Below are 22757 nucleotides of genomic sequence, written 5' to 3' on the forward strand. Positions count from 1 at the left end.
GGCTGAGGGAGGGATGGAGCCTAGACTCAGTTCTCTTTTACTAATGTGAGAACAACCTGCTAGGGCCTCAGGAGGCACCAAGCAGTAACTCAAAGGACAGAATTACTAAGGATCCTATTAACATTCTCTTGGACTTTATCAGTAGTTTTTGGTTTTGCTTTTTTTTTTTTTTAATCTCTATTTAATTCTTTCCTTTTCTCTGTTCCGTTTCCTACAGAACCTTTTCCATTATCTCACAGACATTCAGGGTAGTGGAGGAGTCCAGATTCCTGAGGCTCGAGGAGATGATGCATGGAAGGTGTACTTTGATGAGACAGCCCAAGAAATTGTGGATGAATTTGCCATGCGCTATGGCATTGAGTCCATATATCAGGCTATGACGTAAGGCTCTCCTGGGGCTCTGGGAATTGACTACTTATTCTTGGGGTGGCTATAGGAAAAAGGATGTGGTGGACAGGTGTTTAGTGTGGGGTAGTATGCAAGGATGTTTTAGTTCACTCTATGCCTCAAGGCAAAGAAAGGAAGTGTGTTTGTATCTCAAAGAAGGTATTTATCTGTCTACTCCCAAATTCAGGAATTGGAATGGAAAAAGGCATAAGAGGGAATGCAAGCACACATCTGCCCAGACATTACAGGCCTGAATAGACAGGGCATGTGTATCGTCATATATATGTGGGGGTGACCAACAAGCTGACCTAGACTGGCCTGGGAGTTGAAGAGGACACTAAACTATAGGGAAAGCAGTTGTGTGCAGAGTCAACCTGGACTCCCTTAATAGGAGTTCATAATTGATGTTGTGAGAAGTATTGGTGAGCCTACCCCTAGAGCTGTACACAGGAAGCAGCCCTGTATAAGCAAAGATCTCCCTGGCTATGCATCATTGATTTCACAACCTTATTGAATTTCTACTTGGCTTTTGCTGCAAGCTCTGCAGAGTCTTTGAGAATGAATATGTTGTGTTTTTCAGGCATTTTGCATGTTTGTCATCCAAATACATGTGTCCTGGTGTGCCAGCAGTGATGAGCACCTTACTGGCCAACATCAATGCCTACTATGCCCACACAACTGCCTCTACCAATGTCTCTGCATCTGACCGCTTTGCAGCCTCCAACTTTGGGGTGAGTGTGATATAAACACATAATAAGCCTATTTGTTATCAATTAATAAAAATTTGATTTTTCCTAGCCAGTTATGTAGAGTCAATGCCTAAAATTCAGGTAGTTGCCACCTTTTTTTAATATTTATTTTTTAGTTGTAATTGGGCACAATACCTTTGTTTTATTTATTTATTTTTATGTGATGCTGAGGATCAAACCCAGGTCCTTGCACGTGCTAGGTGAGTGCTCTACCACTGAGCCACAACCCCAGCCCAGGTAGTTGCCACCTTAATAGATGAAACTTCTTTCCTTATGGATATGTAGATTATATTAATTGACTAGGCTCAGACACAGATAAATGATAGCACCACTGTAGTGTTAGCAGGATTGCTACTTGGTCTCAGACAGAACTCTCTGGGTTAACAACTTGGCTAAGTCACCATGTTTTTCAGTCTTACAGGTCCACAAATGGACCTTTCTTAATATTATTTAGTCTCTGCATCAGAGTTAAATCTTTTACGATTATATAAGGCTGATGATGTCTTAAGTGAGGATGACAGTGTGTAGCTGGACTATTTTCCCTTTCCAGGTTATGTTCTTCTGGGTTAAAGTACCAGAGAAGTTGAATCATTAACTCATAATGTCACCTGACATAAATTTGCTATAAACCAGAAGAAATATTTTTGACCCATCACAGAAGGTCCCTTTGTAGGGATAAAATTGCTTATATTGTCCCATCTATTGAGTCCATGAGCCCTGCTTTTTGATACTAATCACTTTTTTTTTTGTTATTGTTGATAGGTTCTTTCTGTAGGTGAATTGATGTAATTGATTAAACCATTCAAATATATTTCATTTTGTCTCATTCCATCATGAATTGACATAATCAATATCTATATCTAAACATATAATTAACATGAGTACTAAAAATTCTGTGTACAGCTTTCAAGTACATGATCCTACACTAAATTATACTTTTTCTATGAAAATCAATATTAAAATAGTATGTATTATATAATTAACAATTAAAAATTATACATTAAGGTAAATTAGAAAGTTGTTTAAAAAGAGACCCCTTCCCAGGAACAGTGGTGCACAGACCTGTAATCCCAGCAACTTAGGAGGCTAGGGCAGGAGGATCACAACTTCAAAGCCTGTTTCAGAATAAAAAATAAAAGGGCTGGGGATGTGACTCAGTGGTTAAGGCCCCTGGGTTCAATCCCCAGTACCCAAAAATAAAAAGAGACTCCTCATGTCTGACTGTCTTCTAAATGCCTCACCATTTATATCTTCCATCTTCACTGCTAGGCTATGGCTATATAATTGCTATGCATTATCCCAAGATAAGTCAAGAGACCTCAGAACTCAGGAACAAGTTGGAGAATGTGCTTGACATTTTTTTTTTTTTTATCTGACTGATACAGAAATACACGAGTAATGTCCTGTCAACTTGGATATAGAAAGGGATGTTTCCCCTTCCAGGGACTTGACTTTCCCCTCATCAGTGTGAGAAGATTCCATAGTTTGAGACAAAACAGCTAAGAAATGGGAAAGGAACCACCACCCCTCTTCTTTTTCCTTTACATTGTTTGTTCTCCCCATGGGCAGAGATGGGGTAGGAAATGTTGCCAGCCAGATGTCTCCTCCATACCCTGTCTACTCACCCAGAAATAGTTCTATTTCTGATGTAGTTTAGGGGTCTCTGGAATAGATTTTCTCTCTTTTCCTCAATATTTGTTTTTCACCCTCAGAAAGAGAGATTTGTAAAACTTCTGGACCAGCTGCACAACTCACTGAGGATAGACCTCTCTACATACAGAGTAAGTGAAGACATGGCAGTGAGGTGGGATGATAGATAATATCAAATTCAGTAGAGAGACATAGGCCAATCTTGGTTATAAAGGCTGAAAACAGGAAAAATTGGTCTGTCATCACACCCTCCTGGGTGGCCAGTATTACTGACAGCTGTGGTTCTCCTAACTCCAAGGACCATGAAGTTTATAAAATCAGGTTGTTTGTTACAGACAGTTGGCTTTCCAACACAACTTAACATTATTCTATAGACTCTCTGATAACATTCCCATTAGAGAGTTTCCTGAAGATAATCTCTTCTAAAAGTGTCCTTTAAAAAATTATGAACTTGTCAGGTTAGGTGGTACATACTTGTAATCCCAGCTACTTGGGAGATTAAGGCAGAAGGATCTTGAGTCTGAGGCCTGTATGAGTAACATAGGGAAGCCTGTCATACTTTCCTCATTTTTCAGGGGAAGCATGAGAAGGTCATTTGGGGGGAAAAAAGTAGCTTGGCATGGGCAAGTAATTTGTATCAGAGTGACGTCATATCCATGCCTAGGATGGAGGGAGGAAATAGTTGTAGTAGGAAGGTGGATATATTGGATGGGGCAGGAAAAGGAAATGGGTTTTTTTTCAGCTCCTCCTAAGTTACATCTTTTTAGACTGGATTTATTACTCACTTTAAATGTTGTGAATTTACAGAGAAGGCATTGTACACACATTAAAAAGTAAGTACAAAAACAACCTCAAAAAAAACTTTTTAAAAAAGTGAGGTTTTATATGTACTTCCAGTGTCCTTCATTTGCAAAAATAATGGGGAGATGACTGTATATCTTATTTTTGGCATATAAGTAGCCATTCAGAAGTTTTAAAACTGACCCTTGTGAACCAGACACGGTGGCTCATCATCAGCAACTCACAAGGCTGGGTTGGGAAATTTACAAGTTCCAGGCCAGCCTCAGCAACTTAGCAGGATCTCACAAAACTAAAAATAAAAAGGACTGGGAATGTAGCTCAGTATGGTAAAGTACCTCTGGGTTCATTTCCTAGTATCAAAAAACAAAAACAAAACAAACAAACAGACTCTTAAAGTGGAGAGTCATTGCCTCCTTTCACTCCTGCATGCAGCTTCTTCTAAAACGTATTCCAAAAGGAATGAAGTAAGGCATGCAGGAAAATCCTAAGGATCTCACTCCAAAGAAGTTCTGCTCAGAACTCTACCATCTGGCTCCAGAATAGTAGAAGAGATAGGGTCTACTGTATGAAAGTACAGGTCCTAGATCTCAGATTGACCTTAATGTAGTGGGACTACACTTATATTCCAGGATATACAGTTAGATTGTAATTTTTGAAGAACTCACTGGGTGTAAGAACCTTCATCCATGAAAACTGTGTGTGTGTGTGTTTGTGGGGGTGGGGGGGGTGTTCATTTGAACAAAAACATTGCATGGAATGTAGGATTGTGGGAAGGACGTGTTGCTTTCTGAGCTGTGGAGTATTAATCTCTGTTTTGGGGAAGGACCTGTCTTTAGGTTCTTGAAAAGAAAGAGGGAGACCTCTAATATCACAGGGTTTTGTTTGTTTGTTTGTTTGTTTGTTTTGCCCAGCTCAACTATAGAAAATCTCAGTAGGTTACTTTTGATTGAATTTTGGCAGATAAAATTTTCATATTCCTCTGTTCCTCTCTTACATTTGCTTGATTTGTAACAGAATAATTTCCCTGCTGGGAGCCCTGAGCGGCTTCAGGATTTAAAATCCACAGTGGATTTGCTGACCAGCATTACTTTCTTCAGAATGAAGGTAAGGATGAACTGGGCTAATTTGCTAGGCTGAAGATGTGACCACAGGAGAGTAAGAATCACTGGGCAGAGCTGGTGGATACAGGATTCTCTAAGCTTACATTTCCATACATCTGTTCCCTGGGTTACTTCTGAGAGAGTACATAGACAGTAGGAAAACAAGGATGAGTTGTAAATTCTCCCCATCAGTTTTCCTGGCAATTTCATCACAGAGCAAGGTCTAGGAACACAGAAATGAATGGAAGACTCTGTAGTGGGTTTGGGGAATGCTGGGGAGGATATCATACATAGGTAAGCAGGACCCTGAGCCTGTATTTCTTCTATCAATCAACAGGTACAAGAACTGCAGAGCCCTCCAAGAGCCAGCCAGGTGGTAAAGGATTGTGTGAAGGCCTGTTTGAACTCCACATATGAGTATATCTTCAACAACTGCCATGATTTATACAACCGCCAGTACCAGCTGGTAAGAAATTTGGGGTTAAGTGGGGCCAGCTGACTATAACTCTTTGGAGCCTGAGATTTTTTTTTTTTTTTTCAAGAAGCATAGTGGAAGGAGCTCAGGACAAAGTCCTTGATGTGCTCAGGGTAAATGAGTTATAGATTATGAAATATCTAAACCATGTGAGACATTTGTGGATTAGCAGGGACTCTTGGACAAAATGTGACACCTGAGTTGAACAGAAATAGCAATAAGTTTTACTTTCGTGCTGAAGAAAGTGAATCTATATTTAAGCACAGTTGAGGTGTTCAGTAGTAGAATTCTCAGTTTGTTGTGGTCATTTTTTCTTGCTGAAGGTTAATTTTGTTCTGACTCATAGTGATCACTATAAGGTCTGTGCTGCCTTCCCCTGAGATCTGTTGCTGTCCCTCTGCACTCCTGGCTCATGAAAGTCTAACTTTTCTCTCTGGTCACTTTTGTCTGCAGTGTCTTCTGTGGTATAATTCACCATCTAATTCTCAAGGCCAACCTGCTCCTTCTGTGAGGCTGTGCTGTTTCACCTGTTTTAGGCTGGCATCCTAAATCAGTGCCTGATGACACTATCTATTTCTAGATCCTTCAAATTTTACATATATTTCCCCAGACCCCTTGGCCCCCATTTAAAAACCTAGACTTCCTTCTAGATCCAATTACTCAGTTACCGTTTCTGTCTTAGTAATATCTTGATAGCCGTACAGAGTAGCTTTCCTTCAGTTTAACAAATAATATGTTGTTTGTCTGTCCTAGACCAGGTCTGAGGAAAGCACAGTACTCCTTTAGTAAGTTCAGTCTTATGAGCATATATGTAACTGTAATCAAAGTAGTCTGTTAGAAGGGTCTCTTATTTGGGGTAAAAATGGGAGTTCATAACTCACTTGAAACTAATGTTTGAAATATGATATGTCAAGAGCTTTGTAAGGTTTTGAACAACCAATAAAAAATAAATAAAGAGATAGGATGAAAGGATTCCAAGGAGGAAGTCACTCTTGATCAGATATGAGGGAAAGCTACATAAAACAAGGGGCATTTGAGATAGACTTTGAAAGGTAATAGGACCAAATAATAGGACTCCATTGATCTAAATTTATTGAGCATTTATCCTTTAACTTTATTTTTAATGCTTCCTAGGAGAACCTTAGTAAAGACTAAGATCTTGCTGCTTCCTCTCATTCCCAAATGTGCTTTTGGAAGCAGTCATATATTTAAAGCTTCCTTCTTTTAAGGTTTATAAAAATTGGTTCTGACAGCTATGGGAGGTTTTTCTGGGGTCCTTGTTTTGCTTGCTATATTCTGGGTTCCTCTGTTAACCATCTATGAATTCTCTCATGTGTTGGGGGGAACACCATCATCACTTTTGATCTTTCAACTATGCAGATATTGATTTGAATATTTGGTCCCTGTGCTCCAGCCTGAGAATAAACTGTAGACTTTGAAGAGGGCCTGAAAATTATACAAATAATTGCTTTAGTCTTTTTTATTTTGCTATCTGCCTTTTTCTTTTTCTCATTCTAATTTTCTTATTGTTCAATATTTACACTAGAGGAAAAAATTTGATATTGTTAATATTTCCATTACTGACCTTCAGTCATTGGTTCAATCATCAATCCATTCATTTAACAAACAGGCAATTAGAGATGTAAAGTTGAGTAAGACACATCTCTGCCTTAAGGGAGTTTGTTGTTTACTGGAGATGGAAGCAAATTGCTACATTTATTGTTCTTTTTATTTTTATTATATTTTATTGTAGTTGTAGTTCTCTGATAGGTCTGTACTAGAGTTTCACAGAAAGTGCTCTGGGACCCCAGAGGAGTAGTATCTTAACCAGACTAGGGGTGTCAGGGAACATTTCACAGAAGTAAAGTTCAACCTGGGTTTTAAGGAAGGAGTAAGACTTAGCTTCAAAAAGGGTCTGGAAGGAATGAGGAGAGGATACATGTGAAGAAAATAGAATGTTTGGTAGCACAAAATTGTACATGAGTATGCTAATTTAAGAAAATAAAAGCAATTTAATTAGGATAGTTACAGCATCAGGCTTTGGAATTCAGCTATGTAGGAATCTTGGTTCTGCTATTTACAGTTATATGACCTTGAGCAAGTCAAAGAACCTTGCTGTCCCCCAGTTTCATTATCTGAAAATGAAGGTGAAAATAATTCTACTCAATGGAGTTATTCTGAGAATCAAACAAGATAATAATGTGTAAAGTTCTTAGAGTGCCTGGTACTAAGGACATAGTGATCATGGTGTGGTGCTGGCTTCAACAGGAAAGAGAAGTGATAAGACATGAGGTTGAGAGAGGTCATATTCTGAAGAACATTTGTGTCAAGCTAAGGTGTTTAAACATAATTGAAGGCCTTTAAAAGACTTTAAGCAGAGGAATAACACTGAGATTTCCCTTATAGTAAGATCACTAAATACCTAGAGAAGGTATTGGAGTAAAGTTTAAAGACCAGTCAGGAGATCCTTGAATGATAATAGCCAGCCAGGATTGTTTCAGAAAAAGTTAAAGGAAGAAATGTATATAAGTGATTTTAATGAGGTAGAATCAATAGGATTTAGATTCTGTTTTGGTTTCCGGTAACTTCTTAGTGATCCAGGTTTATTAAGGACTGTTAGAGACTTTGCAGTGACATGACATCACATAAAAGCCCGATTCTTGCCATTCTGGGCAGCTTCACCTTTGCCTTTGTCCCATTGAGAAATAACATCCACTCCAATATCTCTATAGAAACTCCTACTTGTCCCTTCTGGGGTCTGAATGTGAAGTGGCCCCTCTTTTCCTGAGATCTACTCTTCCCTTGTCTCTTTTCAAGCAAACTTTTTCTTATCCAGTTAGGCAGTTAGCTTTTTAGATGCAGGTCTTCTCCCCAATGACCTTTAGTGAGTCAATAGAAGACTACCCTCCTGAAAATTAGACCAAAAAGCATACAAGGTCTGGCTAGTAGTTCACATAGAATTAGAAGGAGCTTCTCAGAGCTGAGATATGTGTGTGTGGCAGGGTGGGGAATGGGTGCTCAGAGAAGGGATACCACTAGAAGAGGGTGTCTGCAGAACTATACCTACTTAGGGAAACTAGAGAGGAGCTCACTTCATCCAGGGAGTCATCTACTGGAGCAAATGAGAAGGAGAAGGAAGGGGACCTTCATGTCTCCTGGACTGACCAAGCTTGTCAGAGCAGTACCCTGGGCCTGGGAAGTGACCTTTTCAAGAGAAAAAGGGCCTCCTAGTAGTCACTCCTTTCATGGAACAGAGACAGTCTTATGGAACACAGGCTCAAGGAAGGGTCCCTGATCTAGAGGAAGGGGCGTGGGATGGGGAATAAAAAGAGAAAGATTTAAGATACTCTCCAATTCTTTTGTCTCTCACTGTCTACTCTGGAACAAGAAGCAGGAGCTACCTCTAGAGGAACAAGGTCCCAGCATTCGGAACCTGGATTTTTGGCCCAAACTCATCACACTCATTGTGTCAATCATAGAGGAAGATAAAAATTCCTATACACCTGTTCTGAACCAGTGAGTATTACCCTACATGACCCTGTCTGGTTGGTGATTGCTCTGTCCATCTGTCTAACAGCTTCTTTCTTTCCTATCTCTGTATGTTTACAGTGCCATCTCTTCCTCCTGTCCGTCAGTCTGTCCCTCTGTCCCTTGTATCTGTCTGGGTAACTGTTTCTGGAGACAGGTGTGGAAACATAATGGGGGGCTCTGCCCAGACTGAGCCAGCCTCCCTGGAGTGAGAGGCTACTGGGAGCCCTAGGGGATCCAGAGACCATGTGTGTATGTTTCTGTCCATTGTGATTAAAGTGGGACTTCATAGAGCCCACCCCCTTGCCTTTTCTCCTCCACCTTATTTAGCTTAGACTTGCCTTCACCCTCAACCCTCCTTTGGGTCTCAATTCCTTTCTTTTGGGGCATTTTCTCCCCTGGACCCTCCTTGCCTCAGGGGATCCCCTTTGCCCTTACTTTTCTTATCAGTCCCTGGATTTCTTTTCTCCATATGAAACTAGCTCCGTTCCCTTGGCTTCTCCTCTCTTCAGTATGAACTCCCAAGTAGTAGGCATCTTGGAATTAATCACATCAAATAACTCTTGCCCTGTTCTCTGATTATAATTTCTTCTGTTATTCAGGTTTCCTCAGGAATTGAATGTGGGAAAAGTCAGCGCAGAAGTGATGTGGCATCTGTTTGCCCAAGACATGAAATACGCATTAGAGGGTAAGGGTCTGCCCAAGTCAGTGGGTTTTAGGCTCCTAGCCCAAGCACCTTGTAAGCTGTCCATTCCTCTCCTGGGCCACTATAAGTTCTGGGTAAATGGTGCAATGAGACTAGAGGGATTCTAGCCATGGTAGGAGGTGGACCTTAGGAGACTTTGGGTGGGCAGAGCTAAAGCCAAAGGAAATAATGAAAATGGCTCTGTGTGGAAACATAATAGGGGTCCCTGTAGGTGTAGGATACACTGAGATCAACTCATCCCATGGTGGGAATTCCCAGAAAGGTGGATTCCTCTTCCCAAGCAAACCTTTTCCTTATCCAACTAGGCAAGTTAGCTTCCAAGAGAATGGTCTTGTGAAACTTATCCTTACCATTTTAAACAATCAGAGAACTTTAAATACATAGCTAGATGCTGTTATTTTCTCATACTGGGCACTGACTGCCCTGACTTTCCTAGAAAGCTGCTCTGGAATAATGTGACAAAGCCAGTTCTTTCCTTATTACTTCTATAGAGTAGGGCCACAGATGTTATTATTCATCTCATTCATTTAGCTTATTCTTTTTTTCAATTCCCACCTTGGTCCACAAAGATACCATTCCCTACCTGTGTCATCTTCCCACCTGTACCCATCTGTGCTCACCTATTTAGCTGTCTTTCCTGTCTGTCTGTATAGGTTAGTCTAGCTCCCTAAAGTAGATCTAGGAGGAGGAGGACCTGGGGCAAGCACATAGTAGAGTCTAGATCTGTTATTTGGGTGGCTTGCAGAGGAAATGGCTAAAACTCATACTCTCAAAACTTAATGAGGTTTAGAAGCAATTAATTTTGAGGTTGAAAGAAACCTTGAAGATCTATGCTAAATTTGTGAAAACCACAGACTACACACATGCATTCTGTAATTCAGCCCCAGAGCAGGGGATGCATCCTGCCCACACTGGGTCTGTCTCAAGGCTATAGCACATTCACCTCTCAGTCTAGGGAGAAGATCACCAGTCCTCTTTCAGGCAACATTCACCAAACTTGATGCATTTGGTTCCAGTTCTTGAAGAACTCCAGCTCCAGTGGGTTTGGGGGAAAACATAAATAACCATGAAAAATAAATCATTTCCATAAGTAAGGGGTAGTACATGATGGAGAAGAGTTTTTCAGACCATAATATCTGAAGAGCTAAGTTAATTTAAAAGGGGAAACCCAGGGGCTGGGCTCTAAGCATTTTCCTGGTGCCAGCAATCAACTTTCTTTTATCAATCATATATAGGGTTCTAGGTGAGATATCTTTTCAAAGGGAGTTCTGCTAATGTTTAAAACAAGCACCAGCTAGGCACTGTGGAGCATGCCTGTAATCCCAGCAACTTGGGCACCTGAGGCAAGAGGATAACAAAGTTTGAGGGCAGCCTGGGGAATTTAGTGAGACTGTATCTCAAAATAAAAATTTTAAAAAGGGCTAGGTAGGTAACTCAGTGGTAGAGTACTTACCTAGCATGTATGAAGTCCTGCGTTCAATCCCTGGTACTATAAAAAACAAACAAACCACAAAAGAAGTTAAAAACTGCTTTAAGAAAATGAACAACTGTATTGGTTTCAAGTCTCACACTACTTATTTAGCAGTGTGACCTTGGACAGAGCTGCTTAATTTCTATGAGCTCCCCTTTTCTGATCTGCAAAATGGGAGTGATGATGGCATGGATTTCATTGAGCTGATGAAACAACTGAGGTATATAGGATATAGTTAGCATATTGCCTGGCACTTAGCACTAAATAAGCCATTAAAAACAATAAGAGGGGGCTGGAGGTATATCTCAGTGGTTGAATGCTTGCCTTACATATGAAAGTCACTGGGTTCAATCCTCAGCACCATACAAAACTAAACAAATCAAAAATAAAGGCATTGTGTGCATCTACAACTGAAAAAATATTAAAATTAAAAACAATAAGAAATCATTATAGGCAAAGATCAATGAACAGATTTTTTTTTTCTTTTTGCAGTACTGAGGATTGAAACCGGGTGCTCTATACCACTGAGCCACACCCCCAACTATTTTTATTTTTTATTTTAAGACAGTTTCTCACTAAGTTAATGAGGCTGACTTCAAACTGTGTTCTTCTTACCACAGCCTCCCAAGTTCCTAGGATTACAGCATGATCCACCCCACACAAAGTAGAATTTTAACAAGATTTTACTCCTGTAAAACAGAGCAGCTGGAACAGGGAGAAGTGGAAGCAGAGAACATAGATAGTGAAGGGCTATTGTAACAATTTAGGGATGAAGGGCTGGCCCTGGGATTAGAGCAGAGGAATGGAAAGGGAAAAATGGCCTTCAGTAGACATTAAAAGAAGTGATTGCTAGACCTAGTGATTCCTAGAATATGGATGGCAAATGAAGGAGAGACACCTGGATAATAAAAGGACAGCATTGATGATGATTGTGAAATGACAATTTAAGATTCTGTCCTTTACCAAGTATTTTCTAAATAGACTTTATTGGCGTATAATTTATATATAATCGAGTAAATGTACTTTAAGAATGCAATTTGATAAATTTATGGAAATAGTAGTTCAGTTTGATTAGCATTTCAGAGAGTAGACAGATCAGTGAGAGATGAGGATGGAGAGATACGACAGAATTAAATCATAAGAGATTGTAAGCCATGTTTAGGCTTCTGGACTTCATCCTGAGGCAGATGGGAACCACTGGCATGATCAGATTTATCATGGAAAGGCCACTCACTATGGCTACACTATGGAGAGTACCCTGAAGGGGAATGAGGCTGTCGTAGTAATCCAAGTGGTGGTGATGAGACCTAGGCAGGTAATAATATGACTTGAAGGAAATGGAGACATTTTGGAGGTAAAATCATCAGGGGTTGGTGATTTAACTGGATGTGAGTATAGAGGAAGAAGAAAAAATTTAGGATAATACTCAGCATTGGACAAGAGGGTAAGATTGATTGGTATACTGTGTCCAACTTCACCTGGAGATGTTAAGATAGTGAGAGATGGAGACTAAAGTTAGATTATGCACAATGAAACGTTGCATCAAAACCTTTCCTAAAAATTATCAGAACCAAAGAGAGATTTGGGGATATATCATCAGACTAGATAGTTAAAATCATAAGCTTGAAAAAACTTTCTAAGGATGAAAAATGGAAGGAGCACAGCAGAAGTCAGGGCAAGAAGGTTATGCAAACAAGATTACCCCTTCTGGCAGATTAACCCCACCAGCAGCAGCAATAGCAACCTCAAGCAACTTTTTCCTTGGACCTTGTTAGAATGTTGAACATGTTTTAACACTCATCCGTTAGTGTTTATACCACAGAAGTTAATGTTTATTATTATTATTATTTATTATTATTAATAATGTTTATTATAGAAATTGGGATCCAGAGAACAGATAATGGATTGACAGAGAAAGTAAGAATTATATGTAAATATAGTAACTTTTAGGTGGCTGGAAGGAAGAATTAGGAACAGCCCTGCCCCCCCTTCCAGTGAGTTGTTACAGGATGGAGGAAGGGGCTACTGGTGCTGCCTTTTCAAGTTTCTAGGTTTAGAACTGGTTCAAGGACAGAGGGGCTGGGGTGGAGAAGAGGGGTCTCTATTATGTCCCTGAGTTTTCCACTCTTTGTTGCTCATTGGTGTCTTTGCTCTGTCACAAGCAACCACTGTCATTCGTATTCGAAAAGTCCTCTTTCCTGGTGGTAAGAACTTTTGGTTGTTGTCCCTTTGCCTCTAGTCTTGTACCTTTTCCTTTTCCTGCTCACTGCTTCATAGAAGAGACAGCAAATGCAACTTCAGGTTGGAATGGTGCTGCCTATAGTACCAAGAGATGAAAGACCTGGGAACAAAAGTCTCTTGCAGCTGAATCCCAGGCTTCCATTTCCTCCCCAAGTGTCTGCTATACTAATTTACAAGAGCCAGCAGCCCCAGATTGGATGTTCTGCCTTGACATGGAGGAACATCACCTGTGGCATCCCAAAGTTGAGCAACATAGTCCCCAAGGACACCAGCCTCTTCTCTGTTGCTTAGTATTTCCCCCATTTGCTTGCCTTTGCCATTATGTTATGCCACCACACAGTTGGCTTTTATTATTGAAATTAATGCTTCAGTTCTCTAGGGGGTGGGGAATGAAGAGAACCTTGGCCAGTACTCTGGACTCTGAGCCCAGCTGAGTGATCTGAATCCTAGATTTTCCAGAAGTCTCTGGAGATTCAGCTAGATGACCTTCCAAATCCATAATAATAGTCTGTTTTCTGCAACATGATGGCCTTTGCTTCTGGCTGTGTTTCCATAGTTTCCAAACTGACTATACTTCCTACTTTGGTTTTCCCTGAATCTGTGTAGTTGTCATTAACCCATTCATGCCATATACAACTTCACATCTCTGCATTTAAGCCTGCCTGGAGGAATGGCTCAACTACTAATATTTTTTAAAAAACTCTGGAAAACCATTGTCCCTCTACAGTCCTGAGCTGTGTCCTCAATGATCAGCATTAGCAACTACAGCCCTTTCTCTTCTTCACCAGAGGCCAGTGACCTCACTCTGCACTTCTGAAAGTTAGAACAAGAAGACTATAGGCTTCATCTGGAAATTGCTTATTTCTAGAGAAGATTTGGGCCATTTCTTAGAGAGTAGCTGAATAGAACACTGGTTGGAGAGATAGCTATGAGAAGGAGGTTGGGAATCACAAGTCTTCTGAGACATCTGGTAGAGCCACCTGACAGGATCTGTTACCTTGGAAAAGTTTGGGAACCATGGCCTCTGCTGCTCAGACCTGATCCAGCCTCCCTCCCCTCACTAGAGCATGAGAAAGACCGGCTGTGTAAGAGTGCTGACTACATGAACCTGCACTTCAAGGTGAAGTGGCTCCACAATGAATATGTGCAGGATCTGCCTGCCCTCCAGGGGCAGGTGCCTGAGTACCCAGTGTAAGTCATGTGGGCAGTACAGAGGGAGGGAAGAGGGCCCCCTGAGTGGATGGGGCTGGTATCCTCAATTCATTTCAGCAGGCCAGTCTTGGAACTGCTCATTCTGGGCACTAGTGTAGAAAGAGAAGAGTGTCAAAACATGCCTTGCCAGTCTGATGGAGCTCTCAAGCATTTAGCATATGCCAACCACTAGCTTCAACCCTCCATTCTCCTGCTCTGGATGTAGGTGGTTTGAGCAGTTTGTGCTACAGTGGCTGGATGAGAATGAGGATGTATCCCTTGAATTCCTGCGTGGGGCCCTGGAACGAGATAAGAAGGATGGGGTAAGTTGGAAGCCTAGCCTGCACCAGGGCCAGGTCAGGTCTCCCAGCATTTAGTTATTGGTAGAAGTTCCTGGGCTTCCACCAGGCTGGCTGTCCCTGCCCTTTAGAGTCCATAAGAGGGATATGGAGGGCCACTAAGGCACCCCTGCTGGCCAGAGCTCTTTCAGACCCTATAAGCTTGAGAAAAGGTAGCAGCTGTGGATGGTGACCCTTGTGTATGGCCTTCCTTAGTTCCAGCAGACATCAGAGCATGCACTCTTTTCCTGCTCTGTGGTGGACATCTTCACGCAGCTCAATCAGAGCTTTGAGATCATCCGGAAGCTGGAATGCCCAGACCCCAACATCCTTGCCCACTACATGAGGAGATTTGCTAAGGTGACCATGACCCTCTCCCCCTTTCCCTTACCAACACTGTATGTACAACCTACTCTCTGTCGTTATTCAGCCCCTCTCTGCTAGGACCTCAGGTAAAACCTAGTATTAGCCCATTGCCATTTGCTTGTGTCTGGGGAAGATAGACCTGTCTCAGTGTTACTCTTCGGTTGAGAGGACATTTTGCCTCTTTGTGTGAGATTCCCCCTTTATTTCCCTGATCTTATTGTTCTGGAATGAGAAATACAACCTCAGGCAAGATCCTTTCAGGGAGAACAAAGGGTTCCCACTCCTCTTCTTTCCTCCTCTTTTCTCAGACCATCGGGAAAGTGCTGATGGAATATGCAGACATCTTATCGAAGAACTTCCCAGATTATTGCACAAAAGAGAAACTGGTAAGGTCAGGCCCTGGGCATTTAAAGAAAGGAAATGAAGGACATTTGATTCCTTCCTGGCTTTTGAAGTTATCCTCAGATGCTCTTGATTTCTGGGTCCCTCCCAAGCTTGCTTGAGACCCATACCACAAGATAATAAGAACTTGACTGAGTTCCTCTGAGCCTGTTTGGTGCTTTATCCTCTACCAAGCTAGATCTTTGCTTGATCTTTTTTTAATTGAAGACATTCAGGGAGTTATAAAAGGTAATACTGTGAATAGCTGTATACCATCCAACTTAAAGGAAAAAACATTTGCTTCTAGTATTCATTCAAGGAGAATTGTCTGAATTGGCTCCAAATCTTAGTGCTTAGGGAAAGACCCATGTAATATGTAAAGTCCCTGTGGCTTTGGAACAATGTTAAAGGGAGGGACCCTAGCCTAGTGGGTCCTGTGCTGAAAGGAGCCAAGATTTAATGACTTTATCTGTCCCCGAAGCCCTGCATCCTGATGAACAACATGCAGCAATTGAGGGTCCAGTTGGAGAAAATGTTTGAAGCCATGGGAGGCAAGGAGGTAGGTCTTAGGGCTTGGGGTCACCTACTTTCCCGTTATTCCTGAACTCTCTGGCCACAGACTATGCTATTTATTGATTAGGGATATGTTAGGAGGTTAGCTTGGGGTCTGGGCTGGCTTGATCTGAGAAGGGCATTGAGGTAAAGCTCTAGGAAGGAGTAGGCATTGGGATAAGATGCGAGGAGGGAGGAACAGGCATTGAGTTATAGCCCTAGGAGGGAGGAGCAGGCATTGGGAAAAAGTTCCAGGAGGGAAGAGTAGGCACTGGGGTAAGGTCCTTGGAGAGAGGATTAGGGTTCAGAAGGGAAGAGGGTAAGAGAAGGAGCCTAGCCAGACCTACTTTCTGTGGATACAGCTAGATCCTGAAGCTGCAGACAGTCTGAAGGAACTGCAGGTGAAACTGAATACAGTTCTGGATGAGCTCAGCATGGTGTTTGGAAACAGGTCAGTGATCCTAAACATGGCTTTTGGAGCCAGGTGTGATCCCTGGCCAGTCCCAGAGCCCCTGCCCATACCCATTCAGCCAGCTGCAGGTATGTTGGTCTTCCCTCTGCTCCTGTTGACTGTACCTGCTAAAGCTATGCCGTGAGCATAGACATATGAGCTCGAATAGCTGGTGCTGCTCCAGGGTCAAGGTATGGGGGCAGGGGAGGACTGCACTGTAGGTACATGTGTAGCTTCCAGGTGCGGATCGATGAGTGTGTTCGACAAATGGCAGATATCCTGGGCCAGGTTCGGGGCACAGGAAATGCGTCCCCCAACGCCAGGGCTTCAGTGGCTCAGGATGCAGATAGTGTGTTGCGGCCTCTCATGGACTTTCTGGATGGCAAGTGAGTACAGCATTTAGGACTGTTCTTTGGGGACAAGCAAAACAGAGGCCATCAAACAGAGAAGCCTCCTGGGGATGGGGACTCCTGGACCCTCAGCATGGCCTCACTTGTTGACTGGACCTGCAGCCTCACACTCTTTGCCACTGTGTGTGAGAAGACAGTACTCAAGCGTGTCCTGAAGGAGCTCTGGCGGGTGGTGATGAACACAATGGAAAGAATGATTGTTCTGCCACCCCTCACAGACCAGACGGTAAGGACACCTCCCTCCCACTTCCTCCTGCTATCTCCCACTCCCACTTTTTGATGGAGTTTGGAGTCCCCTGCTTTTGACTGATCCCCTCTCTGCCCAGGGCACCCAGTTGATCTTCACTGCTGCCAAGGAGCTGAGCCATCTTTCCAAACTCAAGGTTCTTGGGATGTGGGGTCCTCCTGAAGCTGGGGAGAGGGTACCATGGGAGGAAGGCTATCTGGGCTTTGGATATTGAAGAGGAAGGGGAGGAGAGGAGTGGAACATACAGCCATGGGCTGGCAGTTGAGCCAAGACTTTCATGACCTCCTTGAGCTGTCCTTTATTACTGCTTTCTCTGGGGTTCCAGGACCATATGGTGCGAGAAGAAACACGGAATCTCACTCCAAAGCAGTGTGCTGTCCTCGACCTGGCCCTGGACACCATCAAGGTGGAGACCTCCCCCTTTCCAGATAGTCTTACCTCCACACACACACACCTGGCCTTAGCATTCCACCCTGCCAGACTAGGTGTCCCTCAGGTTCTTACCACTCCACATTCAAATAAGTGGCCCTATGCATTAAAGGATACAAAGAAAGAGAATCAGATATGTTCCTAAATTCAAGACACTTAAGATTGGCAAGGTGGTAATAAGGCAGGTCCATGTGTACTGTGATTCAAGGCAGTTAGGCAAGGTATCAAGTTCCCTAAATTCAGAGGGATAAAAGCACTTTTGGCTATTCTCCCTGCCTGAAATGTTTTTTTTTTTCCTATATCTGTGCCTGACCAAATAGACCTTTCTGTCAAACACTACCTCCAGGAATGTGGCTCTACCCTACTGCTCCTGCCAGACACCCCAAAGAGGACCTTCATCTTAGAAACTGTCCTGGCTTCTCTGAGAACAGCTGGGGAACTGCCACTCTGTGAGAGGGTGAATCAAGTGCCCATTTATCTTTCAGCAATACTTCCACGCGGGAGGCAATGGACTAAAGAAAACCTTCCTGGAGAAGAGCCCAGATCTGCAGTCTCTACGCTATGCTCTATCCCTGTACACACAGACTACAGACACTCTCATCAAGACCTTTGTGCGCTCCCAGACTGCCCAGGGTAAGGTCCTAAGAGCTTTGCATCTTCACCTTTTCCTCCCTTACTTATCTGCTTCTGGGAAGTCAGGATCTTCAAGCCCTTAGGGGTTTCTTCTTCAGAGGACTTTCAAACCTGAATCTCAGGATTTCTGGAGGGGATTTCAGTATTTACCCTAATCCATACTTATACAAGGCAGGAGAATCATAGGGTCCTGGGAAATGGACCTGAAATTTCTTTCCCCAGACATCACCTGGCCAGTGCATGTTTATTGAGCTCATGAAGCATACCGTGTCTTGCGGGGACGGACACCCTATAATACTATATCTTTTCTCATGTTTGTTCTTATTTCTAGTCAAAGGAGCAAGAGAAGCAGGGATCAGCCTGGCTAAAGGGTTCAGGGAGAAATTTTACAAAACTGATTATCTATATAAGGTCTGTAATATCACGGAAGATTTGAATTTATCTAAAAAGATTTTTCAAAACCATTGTTCTGTAATCTAGATTAAAAACAGAGGAAACTAGAAGAGGCACAGAGGAGGTGGCAGGGGATACACCTACAGGGAGAACAAGTATATATGTATGTTTTCTACCCATTTCTTTGTTGTTTAAAGGCCTAGGAAATTAGAGCCTACAACCTCTTACCCTGCTGGACTTACATACCTTCTCTCTATATTTTATAACTACTTCTGCCCATGATTCAGTTGATCTCCATCCAGAGAAGTCTAATGTGAAACACTGGGACACGAAACCCAGCTCTTGGACTTCTTTTTCCACCCTACTCCATCTTTTTTGCTCCCCACAGTATTTGTAGTGCTGCTTTGAATGCCATAACTCCTTTAGCCTCTAACGATTCTTCTTTTTCTGTCCTATTGCTGCTACAACCTTTTGACTTGCCTGTCTTCACTCAGTATATGATGGGAAAGGTATTAGGTTTACTGCTAATGAGGACATTCGGCCGGAAAAGGGTATGTTATACATCTTGAAGATATGAATCTAACATGAGATAACACTGACCTCCTGTGAGCTGCTTATGCTGGGGAAGCTGAACCAGGTGTTGAGCTTCTCAAGACTTGGAGATGAGCGATGTATTCATATAGCCCAGGAAGGATCAGCCTTCCCATTATTAACTCCCATCCTGTAATCAGAATTTTCTCACCTCTCCACCTCAGAACAAAGAAGGGATTTATCTGAGGTGCAGAGTAGTGTTGTTTTCTCAAAATAGGGTGGGGCCTCTACTAAGAGGAACCTTCCCATTGACTTCTCAGATTGAGACTATAAAGAGTTGTTCTGTGAAGGGGCCTAGATTTAAGTAAGACAAAGTCTTTTCAGTGAGGGCACCCTCCCAAGTAGGGTCCTCCAGAAACCCTGGGGATAAGTAGGAGGTTGCTACTTTTGTCTAAAAGGGACCCATAATGTTCTATTAAGAGACACTATAGGGTGGACATAGTTTACACACACAGGGGTAAATGTATGATGATGGCACTGTCCTCCCCAACATTTTTTAATGAAAAATTCTTTAGCCTAGGAGATAGAGGTTTGGGGATCCTGAGATATCCCTAGTACATTTTTTAAGAAAGTTTTTCTCCTAAGATGCTGTCATCTTAACTTGTGTTATAATGTATAATTATAATTCTTTATCTCCTAATTCTTTATCTCCTTTCTTTCCCTTCTCCCATTGCTTATTTTCCCATGGCTACTGTGGGTGATTGTTTCTTGCTTTAGGGTATAGGGTAGTGGCCCCCTAAACCCTCAGTGTTGCCTGGAATAATTGGTCCTAAAGACTTAAGAGTTCTCCAATGGGCAATTATCCATCTGTCTGTTCCTCAGCATCTGGTGTGGATGATCCTGTGGGAGAAGTCTCTATTCAGGTGGACTTATTTACACACCCTGGTACTGGGGAGCACAAGGTTACAGTGAAAGGTGAGCAGTGTAAACTTATAAGTCTGACTTTTCTTGCCAGTAATTTCACTCATCAGTTGAAGGCAGAGGCTGCCCATCCCAGCCTTGCACCTCAGCTTTCCTCCAAGGGAAATGTCACCTGGGGCTTAAGAACTGGGAATACTTGGTGGGATCACTCACAGGTTTCCCTTGTTTGGGCAGTGGTGGCTGCCAGTGATCTCAAGTGGCAGACAGCAGGTATGTTCCGGCCTTTTGTGGAAGTGACCATGGTTGGCCCACACCAAAGTGATAAGAAGAGGAAATTCACAACCAAATCCAAGAGCAACAACTGGGCCCCCAAGTATAATGAGACATTTCACTTGTAAGTTGTGGGATGGGAAACCTGCAGGAGTCTAGTATGGGGGTTCCCTGGCGGGTAAGACTGCAGAGGTGGGGAGAAGAGGGATGGACTGGATGACAAACTGGGATGAGTTCAGCTGAAGACTCTCAGCTCTGGCCTCCTGCCTTCTACCCTGTACTCACAGCCTCCTGGGAAATGAAGAGGGTCCAGAGGCCTATGAGTTGCAGATATGTGTGAAGGATTACTGCTTTGCCCGGGAGGATCGCGTTCTAGGGCTGGCTGTGATGCCTCTGAGGGATGTGGCAGCCAAGGGCAGCTGTGCCTGCTGGTGCCCATTGGGCCGGAAGATCCACATGGATGAGACAGGCATGACCATTCTCCGGATTCTGTCTCAGAGGAGCAATGACGAGGTGGCCCGAGAGTTTGTGAAACTCAAATCAGAGTCCCGTTCCATGGAAGAAGGCAGCTGAGCACTCTTGGTGTATGTGTCCACCAGGCAGCACCTATTGCACAAATCAGCCAGTGGGGGCTAGCTGTATATCCAGCCTAGGGTCCTTGTAGTAAAGAGGCTGATCTCTTTGGTTAAGTATATTTAAGGAAATTTGGGGGACATTGAGAGTATGACTTTTTACAAAAAGCTTCATGAATTCCTGAGTAGCCAGTTTGTGGTACTAGGAGCTGGACTGTGGGAGCTACTCCCTTTAGAAATTTTCCACAAAGAGAGAGGGACAGACATTTCAGAAAGTGTCAGTCATTCTTGGTAGATACCCCTCTGCTCCACTTCCCATGTCTATACTTCTCCAAACCACACCTTATCCAGTTAGATACTCACATTCCAAGTATTAGAAGAACAAGTTTAGAGGACCTGGAGTTTGTTCCTGGCTGGCTAGATAGTCAGTTTAGCCTATAGATATTGCTGAGCTGTGTGATTTATATTGGAGAGTGGGAAGGGAAGGAGCACACAGAATAGAATTTAATGTTTTTTGAGCAGAATCTACTGGTTTTGTTTGGCTCCAATGAGAACAAGGCTTTGAAAATGAACAAGATACTTTCTGGAAATGAGCTGTGCTAATCTCTTCCCTCAGATTTTATCTGTCATGAATAGAAACAAGTTCACATGGTGCTTCAGAGCCCTGAGAAGACTATTTGTTTGGAACTCACATATCAGGGGCCATCTTCCCAGAGTCCCCTACCTCACCTCTATAGGCAGGGGAGTGATCCTGAAGACACAGGAGGTTGTTCTCTTGTGTATATACCTGAGAGCTAGCTGAAGGGTTTTCTTCTCGGTAGACCCGGAATAAAGCCAAAACTTGTGGAAACTAGAGAGGGCTGTCCTTATCTATGACTGTGTCTTCTGACTGCCTTCCTTCTTGCAGAAAGTTCTAGTCTTTGGCCTTTCTCCCTGTCATCAGGGTCAGCTGCTGGTCCCCTCATAGATGTTCAACCCTACAGAAGGAGCTTGGACTCTGATCTGTACAGACTGGATGGAGAGGGCCTCAACATTCCATGGGAGGTCAGACAAATTCTTGCAGAGGGTCAGATGGACTTCCCAGGCCCTTGCTCAGAGATGTGACATGATCCTCTTGGATTTCCTCAATAGCAACCGCCTGAACTTCCTGAGGATTCAGCATTGTCCACAGCTGTACTGGCCAATATGTGAAACAAGAAACCAAGCATCTTTGCTGTTTTTAATTATTGTATGTGCCATTGTTACAGGAAATTATAGGCTAGTCTGTAATAAATTATCTTATAGCAGCCTTTGGAGTCTGGTAATTATGTGAATGGTAGAAAACTATAGAAACAACCATCCTATATAATGGTAGCTTTTGGCCCAGTGGCTTCACACTCATTCTCCCTTCCTGTTCCCACAAATGATACAGCCTAAAATAGTTATGAATGAGCACCAAATAGTACAGCAACAAGTGGGCTAGTATCTTGGCCTGGACCTGAGACCACCAACCAGTTTAATAGAATCATGTATTAAAGTCATCTATAGGAAGGTATCAGCTTCCTGCAAAAGGTCCAGAAAAGTAGATGATGTGTGCCAGTGCTTCCTCTTTCCTTTGTCTTGGATTACTAGCCCTGGCTATGAGATAAGGCAGGATCCTACCAGGAAAAGATGCTGAGGGCTGAGGCTGCCATGGCCAAAGGGTTAGGCCTAGGAGTACACACTGCCTTTCCTTTAGATTCTTTTCAAGGAAGAGCTACATTGAAAAAACTATTGCAAGGAGGAGTAAATAAGGTAAAAGTGAGACTTCCTGACATGGGGATCCAAAAAGCAGAAGCAAGAAAAATGTCTCACCTACTCTCTCAGCCTGCACTGTCATCACCTGGAGCGGGGAACTAGCTCCTTTTCCATTTGCTTGCTAAATAGATCCTCACAGTTCAGGTGCCAAGTCATGTAAAAACTTCCTCCTCCTCTCCCAAACCAGT

The 22757-nt window shown here is 42.8% G+C and overlaps 1 protein-coding gene across 29 annotated transcripts in view; it reads left to right on the forward strand.

The window, feature by feature from the left end:
- The window catches only part of Unc13b (unc-13 homolog B), a 197976-nt gene extending 175897 nt beyond the window's left edge, over nucleotides 1–22079 (forward strand). For 5 of the 29 annotated variants that reach the window (XM_078047775.1, XM_078047779.1, XM_078047778.1 and 2 more), the window contains 23 exons: nucleotides 218–381; nucleotides 968–1118; nucleotides 2849–2917; nucleotides 4602–4691; nucleotides 5025–5153; nucleotides 8551–8678; nucleotides 9293–9378; nucleotides 13030–13071; nucleotides 14173–14299; nucleotides 14526–14622; nucleotides 14854–14997; nucleotides 15312–15389; nucleotides 15866–15943; nucleotides 16299–16387; nucleotides 16621–16773; nucleotides 16900–17023; nucleotides 17124–17180; nucleotides 17370–17450; nucleotides 17959–18106; nucleotides 18994–19050; nucleotides 19913–20005; nucleotides 20186–20345; nucleotides 20509–22079. In XM_078047775.1, coding sequence (XP_077903901.1) covers nucleotides 218–381; nucleotides 968–1118; nucleotides 2849–2917; nucleotides 4602–4691; nucleotides 5025–5153; nucleotides 8551–8678; nucleotides 9293–9378; nucleotides 13030–13071; nucleotides 14173–14299; nucleotides 14526–14622; nucleotides 14854–14997; nucleotides 15312–15389; nucleotides 15866–15943; nucleotides 16299–16387; nucleotides 16621–16773; nucleotides 16900–17023; nucleotides 17124–17180; nucleotides 17370–17450; nucleotides 17959–18106; nucleotides 18994–19050; nucleotides 19913–20005; nucleotides 20186–20345; nucleotides 20509–20794 — 2631 coding nt within the window. In that variant the 3' untranslated portion in view covers nucleotides 20795–22079. Of the gene's footprint in view, nucleotides 1–217; nucleotides 382–967; nucleotides 1119–2848; nucleotides 2918–3593; nucleotides 3798–4601; nucleotides 4692–5024; nucleotides 5154–8550; nucleotides 8679–9292; nucleotides 9379–13029; nucleotides 13072–14172; nucleotides 14300–14525; nucleotides 14623–14853; nucleotides 14998–15311; nucleotides 15390–15865; nucleotides 15944–16298; nucleotides 16388–16620; nucleotides 16774–16899; nucleotides 17024–17123; nucleotides 17181–17369; nucleotides 17451–17958; nucleotides 18107–18437; nucleotides 18917–18993; nucleotides 19051–19912; nucleotides 20006–20185; nucleotides 20346–20508 lie in introns of those variants that run through there. The other 24 variants (XM_078047784.1, XM_078047794.1, XM_078047790.1 and 21 more) reach the window with 14 other exon arrangements.
- Nucleotides 22080–22757: the final 678 nt, after the last annotated feature.

This window comes from Ictidomys tridecemlineatus, chromosome 4, assembly GCF_052094955.1.
Source record: "Ictidomys tridecemlineatus isolate mIctTri1 chromosome 4, mIctTri1.hap1, whole genome shotgun sequence".
Taxonomy (NCBI): Eukaryota; Metazoa; Chordata; class Mammalia; order Rodentia; family Sciuridae; genus Ictidomys; species Ictidomys tridecemlineatus.